The 13,796-nt window shown below is 36.3% G+C and overlaps 1 protein-coding gene across 1 annotated transcript; it reads left to right on the forward strand.

The window, feature by feature from the left end:
* Positions 1-243: 243 nt before the first annotated feature.
* LOC131697601 (proteasome subunit alpha type-3-like) lies at positions 244-4,600 on the forward strand. Its single transcript, XM_058987690.1, has 11 exons — positions 244-406; positions 927-1,009; positions 1,185-1,308; positions 1,526-1,627; positions 2,365-2,438; positions 2,707-2,779; positions 2,938-3,003; positions 3,444-3,490; positions 4,017-4,084; positions 4,193-4,257; positions 4,351-4,600. The coding sequence occupies exons 1-11, from the start codon at positions 386-388 to the stop codon at positions 4,393-4,395; spliced, it is 768 nt and encodes a 255-aa protein (XP_058843673.1). The 5' UTR covers positions 244-385; the 3' UTR covers positions 4,396-4,600.
* Positions 4,601-13,796: the final 9,196 nt, after the last annotated feature.

Consider the following 13,796-nt stretch of genomic DNA (forward strand, 5'->3'; position numbering starts at 1 on the left):
TTATCAGAAAAATAGGGTTAATTTGTATTTGCACTATCACAACTATATTATTATTATTATTATTATATATTGATGTAATATTCAAAGTTACCACTTTACTACCAAAGATGTGGCATTAATGTATAATTGGACTTGGCAGACTATACTGACACATTTCCAAACCAGTGGCGACTTAATAATCGTTTCCTCCTGTAGGTGGCGCTGCAGGAACAGATGTAAATCATGAGATCTGTAGGCTGGAGAGCTCGGAGTGAAATGATTGTGATTGGACAGGGTTTGTTCAATCAGGAAAGTCGTTGTTAGCCGGTGGAAGAGTGGTGGAATTAATAAGCAAAAAGAGAGAAAGGACCGAGAAGAAAATAACTGTAAACACAAATACTGCAAAATGAGTTCCATTGGCACTGGGGTAAGATATATGTGGAAGAAAAGATTTTCAGTTAATTTTAAGGGTAGTGCAAGGATACATAGATACAATACTGTTGATGATAGCTTGAAGTTTACTACAGCGACGGCCTGCTCAGCTCACCCAATGATGAGGTACCGGTAGTGTAAAATCCTATAGTTTTTGTTGTAAGAAACAGAACAAAAAAAAAAAAGCAATTTTTAACAGTATGTGTTTTTGATATTTGATGTTCCCGCGGTATCAGTGTAAAGACTGGTATATTAAGTTATTCCTAAGAAATATCTTTGTGCAAGTAAGACATTCATTGCTGAGTCACTTGGATGAGTCGCCGTGGAGAACAGTTGAATTTGAAAGTGAAACCGACGTTAACGTTAATAATCTAATAATCTGGACGTCCACCGTCGACTAGGCTATATCTTAATCGACAAAACACAGACGAGGCATATGCTGAAGCGTAGTTTGTTATACCTCAGAATTCGTTTTAGCATGTGGCTATTAATGTATGTCTCCTTCTACATTGCAGTATGATTTATCCGCCTCCACGTTTTCCCCTGACGGAAGAGTTTTTCAAGTTGAATATGCCTCGAAGGCTGTAGAAAACAGCAGGTAAGCTTTTTGAGTCGCATCTATTTATGGCCATTGTAGAATTATGAAGTATCAACTCTCAGGTTCTCACGTTTAGGTTACTCCTGTACTTGTTTGATCCTGTCGTGTGTGTGCTATTTGGAAGTGTTAGAACCAACCTGCTTCTCAAAAAACAACTTTGTTTTTATTTTTACAGCACAGCTGTAGGCATCAGGTGCAAAGATGGGGTTGTGTTTGGAGTTGAAAAGTTAGTTTTGTCCAAACTCTACGAACAGGGTTCAAACAAACGCATCTTTAACATTGATCGACATGTGGGAATGGTAAGATACTGAAACCTATATCTCTGGAAACTACTGTACTGTGCAGCTTTCCTTCAATTCATTTCATTACTGTTATTACCAGGGTGTGGAGAAGCAAACAAAAACAACAAAGATCTAACATGCATGGCTTATTGTCTTTATCCTGATTATTAAATCTTGGCAGCCAGAAAGAGCAGTGTTTTAATTGAATTATTTATTTTGTATTATATTGTTCTAGGCAGTGGCAGGTCTCTTGGCAGATGCACGGTCTCTTTCTGAAATAGCTAGAGAAGAAGCTTCCAACTTCAGATCCAACTATGGCCATGACATTCCACTAAAGGTTGGTAATCTTCTAAAATAAATGCACAACAAACACACTGCTTTATTGAATTCTGTGTTCAAATTGCCACAGTATTTTTCAATATAACCCAGGCTTGTTTGATATGCTTATGCTTTGTAGTGATGCTAAAAGAAACCAGTCAAATTCTTGGATAAACGTTTCAATTAAGTCTTATCGATGATGTCTATGCTCCCTCCTGAAATAGGATGATGCTCAGGTTCAAATGGATGTGGTGGGAACAGAGGGTATACCATGATGGTTATAAAATGTTCCCAAGTAAAAGTTGAGAAAGGCATTCCTCAATTGACCTATGATGTCTGCATACAAGTAGCAAACCAATAGGGATTATGTTGATAACTATATGAATGTGATCCAGACAACACAGGTTATACAACAAGGATAAAGTAATGCGTTTCATTTAGTTGGATAGTAGTTATTTGTTGAGCTTGTTAACCTGGATATGACTAATATCTGGTTTTAAAAGCTGTCTGGATGCTTCCATTTATTACATTATCTTCCCCAGTCTGACATCTCCCCTTGAGTTTTTCTGATCAGACCAGTCGGCCTGTAAAGCTAATGCTCAATGGTGTGAATATTGTGGAAATAGACCTCTTAGTTTGTACCCTCCCCCTACTGAGTGTTTGGGACACTTGCATGTTTTGTTTTGAGCAGCTTTGCTTGGTTTGCTTTAAATAACAGAATAAAGCAAAATAAATATATATTTATATTTTTCACAGCATCTTGCAGACAGAGTGGCAATGTATGCTCATGCATACACACTGTACAGTGCAGTCAGACCTTTTGGCTGCAGGTAAGTTTTTATTTATTTATTTTTTTCTTTCTTCTTCCCCCTGTGTGTACAATATTACACCATGTAATGCATAAATCCTGAAGACCACTAATACATTTTGGATTAGTTCATACATGTTGCACTGTTTACTTGTAAGGAACAACATTTTTTTTTAAGCTTAAACCACACTTCCCAAGTAGTTAATACGCATACAGTAGATTACCTTGATTCTTATTGTGCTAGGTACTGTGCTGCTTGAATGAGAAGGTAATTCTTAAATCATTTTCAGCTTTATGTTGGGATCATATGATGAAGATGATGGTCCTCAGCTGTACATGGTTGACCCTTCTGGAATTTCTTATGTGAGTTTGTTTCCTTAACTTTGTAATTGTTTAATTTGTTTCTTCAATTTACAAAACCTAGGTCATTATAACTTTTACTGCAAAATGGTTTATCAATTTTAAATGGAAATCTAATGATAAATGTATTGACTTTACTAATGACATTGCATTTTTTGTAGGGTTACTGGGGATGTGCTGTTGGCAAGGCTAAACAAGCTGCAAAAACCGAGATTGAAAAACTCCAGGTAAAATTTCACAAATCATTTGATCTTCCAAGGAATTGGTTAATGAGCTGATTTTTTTTTTTTTTTTTTTTTTTCTCAACTATGTAAAGCATGTTTTTACTGCTGTTGGGCATAACTCATTCCAATATGCAGCTGCTCACGATTGGAATGAGTTACAATCAAGGCTTAAACTCCCTGGTTTTATCTCGGAGGGTGCTTTCTTTTCTAGACTTGAAGCTCTTTTCCCTGTTTCGTGTGCTTGTCAGAGCAGACACTGATTTTATTAGGTGTTTTTTTTTTTTTTCCATATTGCTGTAATGTCTCCAACTGTCTATATTGTTTGTTGTATTTATGTTGCCTCTTGGCCAGGTTGGCATTTTAAATGAGAACTTGTTCTCAATGTCTTTACCTGGTTAAATAAAGTTTTGAATTGAATTGACTTTATTTGTTTGTTGTATTAGATGAAAGATATGACTTGCAGAGAGCTGGTGAAAGAGGTTGCAAAAATGTAAGTTTGTTTTACCATTTTTCTGTGTTGATATACAGCTTTTTCTCATTTCAGTGGGTAAAGTATAGTCTACTGTTGTCCGTTTTAAAGCTTTTGTAATTGTGTGTGAACTGCAGCTCACATGCTGTGCTTGGATGTTTGTTTTTATGAAAGCTTGTGGGACTTTTAACCAGGAATCCATTTGCTGCAGAAAAACACTGATTTTCAATGTTGTCTGAGAATTTTTAGTTTTACAATTGGGGTATAAAACATGCAAGGGCGACACTCAATTGTAGGCTTTTATTTTAATTGCGGAATAACGCAGATTTTTGAGAATTTTATTCCTGTTTATAACTTCTAAACAGTTTATTGGATTAACCTGTATTTATATATCGTTCCATCATGGTGGGGGAACAAAACTCTTGACAGTTGCAGATTGTTATAATAAATCCTGAAAATCTTCATGCTGTCTAATAATAAATCTATGAGCATATTTATCATCATTCTCAGTATAAAATCTTAGTTAATATTTACTCTTTATTCCTAGAATCTACATTGTGCATGATGAAGTAAAAGACAAAGCCTTTGAGCTTGAACTCAGCTGGGTTGGAGAAGGTAATCTTTATTTTTAAAAACAATGTCAACATACAGCAAGAAACACACATTTATTTTTTTCACAGTATTTTAAATATATATTTTCTCCTTGCATTGTACTTTTTTCAGTTACAAAAGGCAGGCATGAATTGGTACCAAAAGAACTCAGAGAGGAAGCAGAAAAATACGCTAAAGTAAGTAGTAATTCTGTTTTTTCGTAGTTTTGCTTTACATTCAGAAGTTCCACATTGTTTGTCTTATGTGAATATTCAATTTTTTGTTTATAGGATTCGCTAGAAGAGGAGGATGATTCTGATGAAGATAATATGTAAATAACTCAACCCAACATTGCTTGTGCTGTAAACAAATGTCACTATCCCAGACTGTACTAAATCTGCAAGTACAGATATTTCTTTACATTATCCTTTTTGTACCTTTCAGCAGATAAGGACTGCGTAACTTTTATCAATTCATTATTTGGGATACTAACTTGCAAGTGTTTCAGTGAGTAACTTGCAATAAAGTCCTAAGTAGTAATTATTGTGTATCATCATTTTTTTTTTTAGTATAAATAAATCTGTGTGGTTAAGATTTCAATTTTATTTTAAGCTCCCAATTTTGATAAACATCACAGACCCTAATTGTGGACTACCTAATGTTCCCTTAGGTAGGCCAGGATTAGACTGTACAACCAGCAGAGCAGACATTTATTTAACTAGACACTCATGCAACATAGATGGGCCAGAAGATCCCTCACCTTTGTTTTAAAAAATATTTTTTACATACTGAACAAAAAAGATTTAGTAGATGAGCCAGATGCACGAGTTCCCAAACCATACCTTGTAAACTGCAACTAAGGTTAATATTTAACTTGCACCGAACATCTGTCAAAGTGGTTTCCAGTTTGTGTGTGTCAGTGGTTGACAAATTACATGTGATCGTTCACTGCCTTGTAATAATTTGCACACACAAAAAAAGCATGACAGTTGCTGTTGCATTGTTTGGAGATTTTCTTCAGCCAAGCTCAATCTAGAAAGCTGTAGTCCCATTTGAGTTCTGCAACAGTTTATTGGTTTCCATGCTGGAGTTAACATTTGATTTTATTGAGACCAAAAAATGACAGGTTGCCAGAAGTAGTGAAACATTTAAGTCATGAAGTGGAATCCCCCAAGCTGTAGCAGGACAACACATACATTATTCCAGTAGACATCGGTATTCTGCCTTGAACCGTCCCCCCCATTTAACACTTGGTGATTCCCTTTTCTTAATTCCCTGAGCTCCAACAGGATTCGGAGAAGGACTGTCTAACCTCCTTTGTGCAATTCTGTATTGGTACATTGGGTGGTGCTGTTTTAGAAGAAAAGGGTGTTTGTTCCTGGATCCCAGGTTAAACCAAGGTTTTTCAACAGACAGAAATCAATTGCAAAGAATTTGCAAATGTAGTCCTTAGTGCTGTACTAAGTTGAGCACTAGCTAGTACTGTACAGTGACAATTGCAACGAAATACACAGACCAAAATGGGATCAGCTGATCCCAGATACTCAATTATATACTGTAGTTTAAGACATCACCTAAGACTGCCAATATACTATTTAAGGATTCCCTCAAGGGCAGCTTGTTTGATTTTACAAGTTCTATTATCTGCCTGCTAATACCTCATAAACCAAATTCATAGTTTCAGGGCTATGGAAACTCCTCAGGTCAAAATGTAACACCCTTCACCTTAACTTGAGATCTACTATGATGGCTGCCATATTGGGCTCATGCCACTTTTTACTTTCCAGGTGATAAAGACCTAATGCTTTTAAATATTTGCTTCATACTCGGTACACAGCTGTATTCTGTGGATTTCTCTGTCAAGTTCGACAATGGGTATCGTGCAACACAAAATAAAAAATCTTTTCGTGACAGTTGTTTTATAAAGCTACGGTGTCACAGCCTCATATCCCAAAGCATTTGGACTGTGCAGGGTTGTATAAACCCATATGCCATATATACTGGTGAGCATGTGTGACAGGGTACCTCCCACCCAGTGTTTTATTTTGTATTTTTGTTATTTAAATCTACTGTGTATTATTATTATTAGTGTAGGTGTGTGGCAGCATGGCAGGGTGAAAGCCCTGCCAGAGCATTGGTGCATGTTGTGTGGGGAGTATTGGGTGGCAGGGAGGGAGTTAATCATCCCTGCAAACACACATGGGAACGTGGCTATATATATATATATATATATATATATATATATATATATATATATATATATATATATAGTATATATAGAGTGATCACGGGTGTTGGTGAGGGTTTTGTGTGCTGTGGGGTTTAAATGTATAAGAGGGTGTATAAAAGAAATATCTTTGTTTAGGGGAGTTTTTGCAAAGCTGTGTATTGTGTGTGTAAAACAGATGGCTCGGTCTAAAACTGCAGTATTTCAAAATATATATTCTGTTTTGTTTAAACTGTTTGGCCCTTGTGCCGGTTTGTTTTGTTTTGGTTATTTGTTTATTATTAAATTGCACAAAAGCATGTTTAAGCCTGCAGCTTTCGTGTGTTTGAGTCTTTTCTGGTTAAATTCAGCCTGACCAGTGACGTCATTCTGTTCACAGTTGGTGTCAGAGTGGGCTAGCGCCCCTAGAGCCTCAGACACGAAAGCTGCAGGTTTAAATGCACTTTTGCTCAATTAAATAATAAACAAACAACCAAAATAAAACACAGGCACAAGGGCAAAACAGAATATTTTAAAAATACCACGGTTTTACACACACAACTTCACAAAAACTCCCATAAACCAACTTTTTTTTTTTTTTATTTTTTTTAAATACACCCTCATATTTAAACCACACAAAACCCTCACCTTCATAAACATTAATTCTCACCAGCACCTGTGATCACTAATTTATTTATTTATATATATAGATATATAGATATATAGATATAGATATAGATATATAAAAATCACAAAACTGTGTCTGGAGCCTTAATCAGTCATTTAAACATTTATTCAACAGATGGCTCCAGCCACATTCCCACATCTTTACAGGGATGATTAACTCCCTCCCTGCCACACAGCACGCACCAATGCTCTCGCAGGGCTTTCACCCTACCGTGCTCCCACACACCTACACTAATAATAGTACACAATACAGTTAAATAACAATAATACAAAATAAATACTGGGGTGGGGGTTATCCTGTCACATCATGTTATTGACTTCTGACCTAATATGGTTGCCATACTGAAGTGATGTGACGTACATTTCTGCTGTATAGAGTACACAATTATTGTCCTACTTTTTGGTACACAGCTGTATTCCATTACAGGCGTTCTCCAATAAACAATTGACCCACTTTTTTTGTTTTTAAACCTCTGGCCATATCAGTGATAACAGACCTGCCATGCCATGATTCTCTCGTTAAAGTTCTATTACAGATTATGTGAAGTAGAAAAGTACCGTTTCACTGCCACATTGTTTTAACATCTGGACATAGATGCATCTTTTTCACATCAATTTTATACGACGTCTGTTAAATTATGCCACTAGGGATGCTTTGTTTTTCTTAAGAACAACTACAATTAAGGTATTCATAAACATTTGGTCACAGTACAGTGAAAGATAATCGTAAGCCACCAAATAAAAATCAGAAGTCTTGCTCCTTTTAAATATATTTAAGCTAAATTAAAAGTCTACACGATCACATCATATTTAGCGCACCCTCATTCTAATCTGTATATTTACAAGACACAGTTGTTTATGCACAACATACTAGTAATTAAAACACAGAATGCATTTCCGTATAACTGTCTTGCTTAAACTTACACTGCAAGGAATTGAACCTTGTACTGCAGATCCAGACGTGCCAACCACCAGTGTATGATAATGCAAGACCATTTAAATTGCACAATTAACACAGAAAAAATTATATTAAAACTAAATGTTTTAAACATCTTCCGAATAGACTTGGAATGTTACCATGTAAGCAATGTCTAAGCAAAAGAGCAACATTCTACTATAAAGTCAAAATGGAATCTTAGCATCTACAGCATACGCAAGAGCTGCCATAAATCATGTTTGGTTTTATTCCCAGCTAATTTAGGACCCCTGATGTGACAATAAGATCAAAACAATTGTGATTGGGTTGATAGTTAACCTACATACATATCAGAATTCACAGCAAATAATTTGTCAAGCTACCAACTAAAGTATTTGACCTTGCATTAAATTAATTTGATCTATACATGACTACAAATACCAGAAACCAAGCTGCATGGACCAGATGTTCATTTAGGTATTACCAAATGCAGAAGGGACTTGCACTTTTTAAAAGTGTATTTATCAATCTTGTCAATGTTTCATTATGGCTCAGTACACACTGGGAAAATAAATTCACAAACACCTGAACCATGTAGACTGCAGCAGATGTGCAAGCAGGAAGTAAGTAACAGTAGGTTCCCTGCAAATAAACCTGGTTTTATACCAACTAGGATAGTGGGTATTGGGACTGAGGATCTGTATTGCAATACTGAAGACAATATTGCGATACATTACTGGAAGTCAACACCGAATGATGCTGTTTATTTTTTGCTGGCAAAATAAATCTACATTTATAATCTGCTTTGTCATTTTTATGGAATTTAAAAGTATGACAAATTAAACTCTCATATGAAATGCCCAGTATCTAATTTTTGTTGGATCCCCTGAAGTACGTGCACATGTTCCCAATTAGAAAAAATAGAAAAACAGTGCTGGTTTGAAAGCTATTTAAAATTCTCTAAAAAACATTGGATTTTAAATGTAATTTTATAATTATATAATTATAAATTTATAATTTTATAATCCTATGACTGTAGCCATAAACACAGGTTTAAAGTGGCTTTATATAAAAATCAGTCAGTGCAGAGACCCGGGGTTTAGAATAAACAACTGACCTTGCTTTTAAGATTTAATATGTATTACAAAAGCATAAATAAGTGCTACACATTTATTTAAAATAAAATAAAATAAAAATACTTGTTTTTTTCTCACAACTTACAGTACCAGAACTGCTGTTTTTTTTTTTTTTTTTTAAATCCATTGGGAGGAAAAAAAAAAAAAAAAAAATAGATATTAAGAGTATAGTGTAAAATGACATTGTTCAGAACTGTCGGCAGATAGTTTTTAAAAATAAATGTAAAAACAATTAAAATTGCACTGTCTAATAAAGTAATTTTATTAGATGCAGAGCTCCAGAAAGGCAGGGCAGGGGATTTTACTTCAGCCTTGCATGAACAACATACTGCAATGTTTGATGCTATACACCCATCCTTTTTTGATATTTTTATTAGGCAATGATTCCACACCTGTGACTTTGCTTTGCAGAATTTAAACAGCTCAAAATCTCTGTGTGCTTCTGCCATATTTTGTTTTTTGTAAGCACTGCTCGCATTACGAGTTCTCCCAGGAAGTGATTATCTTGCAAGATAATAGCCGACATTTTCCAGTAGACGTTTCCCTGAATCAGTTTAACTAAAAATACTGTATTGCTCAAATACCGGTTATTGTATTGGCTGATGAACATTGCAATATACCGGTATATCGCGCACCCATAATACTAACTAAGGGTAGTGCTTTCACTCACATCACCACTTACAACACATTTCTACTCCAATGCTGGAGGTCATGGAGGACCATGATTTGGTCAAACTGATAGAAATAGCAAAAGTCAGCTTATTATGGTAAAACCTAGAAAATAAGTGCACAAGCTTAGCGATATTTTGGTTAGTGTAATAAGATGCGCAAACCTTTGTTGTGTCCTTTGTACAGGGAATTTGAACTGCTAGCATTAACGGTACGCAAATCACCAAACAGTTTTGTAACAATCATGCTTTGGCACTACTGCAAACCGTTAGGGAAGCGTTTAATACGTAGTCTTACCAAAAGGCTATGTTTATTTTATTTTATTTTTTTATGAAAAAAGGATATGCATGTCATATACTGTAGATATCAGCTGTAGTGTTTATACAATAGGATGGGTACAGTGCAAGTAAGGTTGTTTATTCAAAGTCTTTTCCATATTCAAATAAATGATGTGTAGATGTAGTCTTGTCTTTTAGACAGGTTTACATTTCAAATTGCTCTGCACATTCCATCCCCAACTATGCCACAATACAGTTGTCAAACAGCTGAACAGTGAATGAAAGCACTTCCTAATCCTAAACCACTGCAGGTGTTTAACAGCAGACAACAATTAGATCACATATCACAATTCGGTGTAGTATATAATAAACAGACAATAAGTCATTTTTATGACTACATTTGATAGAGCAACCACTCCAACTGGTCCCTTGTCAGTGTTAAGCAAGATGTAAAGAAAATAAACACCTGCTCCATCCAAAGTTTACATCTGGGTGGAAACTGATGGTAACTACACACATTTTTCCCCATGTTAAACTATAATACAGTGGCAAAAACAGAGAAACATTTATTTTTATCTTAAGTCAATACCTACTTTGAAACATTGGCTGCTGTTCATTTTAAATTAGAACTACCGGATTCCGACGAGTCAGCGCACATGTTTGAACTATCGCCCCACCCCCACTTTTAGCTGAATGTCAATTTTTCACCATGCGCAAATAAATAAATAAAAAAATAACCATGTGCAAATAATGCCTGAGACTTCAAATCTCACGCTTCAAGTGAGTAGAACAAGTTGTCCAGTACAGTACTTCCTCTGTGCATTGAATACATTGTAATCACTTTTCGTTTTGGATCCGACAATACAAACTGAGAGCGACTGATTACGCTTTCCTGAAGCTACAATCTTTTTTTTTTTTTTTACAATAGACTTCAGCTTTAAAAGGTTAATGTGTGTTTTATGAACATTTAAAATGACATTACAGTGGACTTACGCAGCACCCTTTTTTCAGGCAAACCATTTAACACTAGAATCGCCGCTGTTACCATGATGGTTACATTTTAAACATCAATATGAAACTGAAAGAAACCATCGGATACAACTTTTATTCAAGCACATCATATCAAACATCTGCAAAACGTTGTATTTAAATGAACAATTAAACATAAAAGGGGTTATTTTCCTCGCCCAGGACAACTGGAAGCTGCTAGAGACTGGAAAATGCTGGCAGATGTTGGTCAACGGCTTATTTTTCCACCTGAGATTGCCACCACTAACCTTCGACCAGATATTGTCTTGTGGTCTGGATCAGCAAGCCTTGTTCACCTGGTAGAGTTAACAGTGCCATGGGAGGATGCTGTAGATGAGGCGTATGAGAGGAAGAAACTGTGGTATGCTCAACTAGCCACTGAAGCGGAACAGCGAGGATGGAGAGTCCGGGTTTACCCAGTGGAAGTGGGTTGTCGAGGATTTGTGGCACACTCTACAACCCGGTTTCTCAGAGACGTCGGATTCAGTGGCCAAGAGTTGCGTCGCACAGCGAAGAACTTATCTGAAGCAGCAGAAAGGAGCAGCAACTGGCTGTGGTTGAGACGGAAAGATTCTGGCTGGGGATCTCAAGCACAATAGAAAGAAAGAAACGCTGATGTACAGGTAAGTAAGCTGGGCTGAGTTGAGTGGGGGACGGAGGGGGTGATGCTGGGACGCCAGAATCACCGTCGAGCCCTCTTGAGGTGTCGTGGGCTAGTCGACGAAACACTGAGGATGGAAGGTGCCCACTTGAAGACCCCAGAGATGTACCCTACTTAGCTCAATCCAGACGGTTGTCATGCTTATGCGCTGGGGAGGCCGCACTGTGGTTGATCCCCGGAGCCAGCATCGCAGCCGTTGTGTGTGCTGATGCGCCAGGGAGGCAAAATAAGCTGATCCCTGGAGCCAGCATTACACTTCAGCCATTAACACCAGACAGAAGGATATCTACATCATCATATGGAAGGAACCGCAAATGGATGGAGACACATATGGATCACATTAGTTTACTGTAAAGCTACGTCTTAGTTGGTGCTTATCTTGGCGAGAGCCGAGTTCAAATCAGCATGAAGTTTTAACATCTACTCTCGTGTAATGGAAATCAACTTGCCACATATAAAGCACGACTTCAAAAAATGAAAGAAACTTGTGTGTAACAGGTATATGTACCTACAAAACTGTAAAAACAAATGTTGATGCAGCACAGAATCCAGGTTGAGCTGCTGCTGCTTGGTAGTTTTCTGATCGAAATGTTTCTGCCGAAGCTCTGCAACTGCACTATTTGATTATTTAGCTTAACTGTGCTGTACTTTACCGTTTGAATTTTAAACATGCTTAATTCTAAACGTACAATGACATTACAGTGGTATTACGTACCACCCTTTTTTTTCTGGCAAACCGTTTACTTTGTATTTTACCATCTAATAAATGTTATCTGCATTTCTTGATTCTTTAACTTAACTGTGTGTTGTGACTCTTGAATTTTAAAACATGCCTAATTCTAAACTTTAGCTGATGTTAAAAATATTACAGTAATATTGCTTGTTATTTTGCCCTGGTCTTGAGTCAACGCCCCTCCCCCACTTTTACCTTAATGTCAAATACCAAAAGCTTAATACATGTGAAACAAAATGTGATAAATAATGTAAAAAAAAAAAAAAAAAACAGTACAAATAAACTAACCATTTGTAGAACTATCACCTAGTTTTAAAGCTGACTTGTACAACATGTATTTATAAAATCATCTACACATTTGTCACTACATACAGTAGCAAGTTCTGTAAAATGTACACTTTTTTTTTTTTTTTAAAGCCTGTATGTACTTATCCTGTCAAGAGTAGCAAAAAAAAAAGTAATTTATTTGTGTGTTAAGTTATGGCACATATTTTAAACCTTGTGTTTAGTTAAACAGGTAAAGTGTTAACAAAACCTTAAGGTGTACTGTTGTACCATATCTTTAAATATGTAATGCTTACGTAAGAAATAAACAAATTGTTGTCTTGCCAAAAAACCTTAAATGATAAAAATAACACAGTTATTTAAAAAAAAAAAAAAGTTAGTCACAAGTGTGACTTAACTGCTACATCTTTGACACTGGTACTGTGCTTACACACCAAAATTAGTAACAGCAAAATCCACACATATGCAATTAATACTTACTCTACGCCGATCCTTATCATACACTACACCGACATTAGCAATATTGTACTCTAGCTCTTCGATTTCCCTTCACTTTCCAGTACCTATTATCACAGTCAACGAACATAAAGGGTAGTTTACACTCAATCAGGATGGCATTAGTGAGCAGGCCTACATCGATTACAAGCACCGACAAGCCTTAAAGCTAAAATATCACCTTGAAGATGGAAGTGGCAGCCTTCTGTCCAGTTTCTTCAAAAGATGAACCAGTCTTCTGCAATCTGTAACTTTCTGTGGATGATCAACTTCTCCCGATGCAGACATTGCTGCTTTGTTTTCCTGCAGTTCATAAAATGCTGGAAGAAATTAAAAACAATATTAGGATTAGACAAGGGGTCTTCCTGCAGTGACAAAAACAAAGGCATATACAATATGTTTTCCTACCGTTAAATTAAAACATGCACCCTTCATGTACTTGTTGACTTTTTTTGGTTAGTAATGTGGGACAAACTCAGACTACAAATGCAAAATTCTGTTTTGCTGTCTTTCATGGACACAACAGGCTTTGTTAAACAAAGCGTATCAAAGCTTTCTCATCGGCTATGCCAATTCTTTCCCCCCCAGTCCTCAGTTGCTTATTGTACAACATGTTTCCCACCTCCTGCCAATGTGGCTTT

This window comes from Acipenser ruthenus, chromosome 15 (genome assembly GCF_902713425.1).
Source record: "Acipenser ruthenus chromosome 15, fAciRut3.2 maternal haplotype, whole genome shotgun sequence".
Taxonomy (NCBI): Eukaryota; Metazoa; Chordata; class Actinopteri; order Acipenseriformes; family Acipenseridae; genus Acipenser; species Acipenser ruthenus.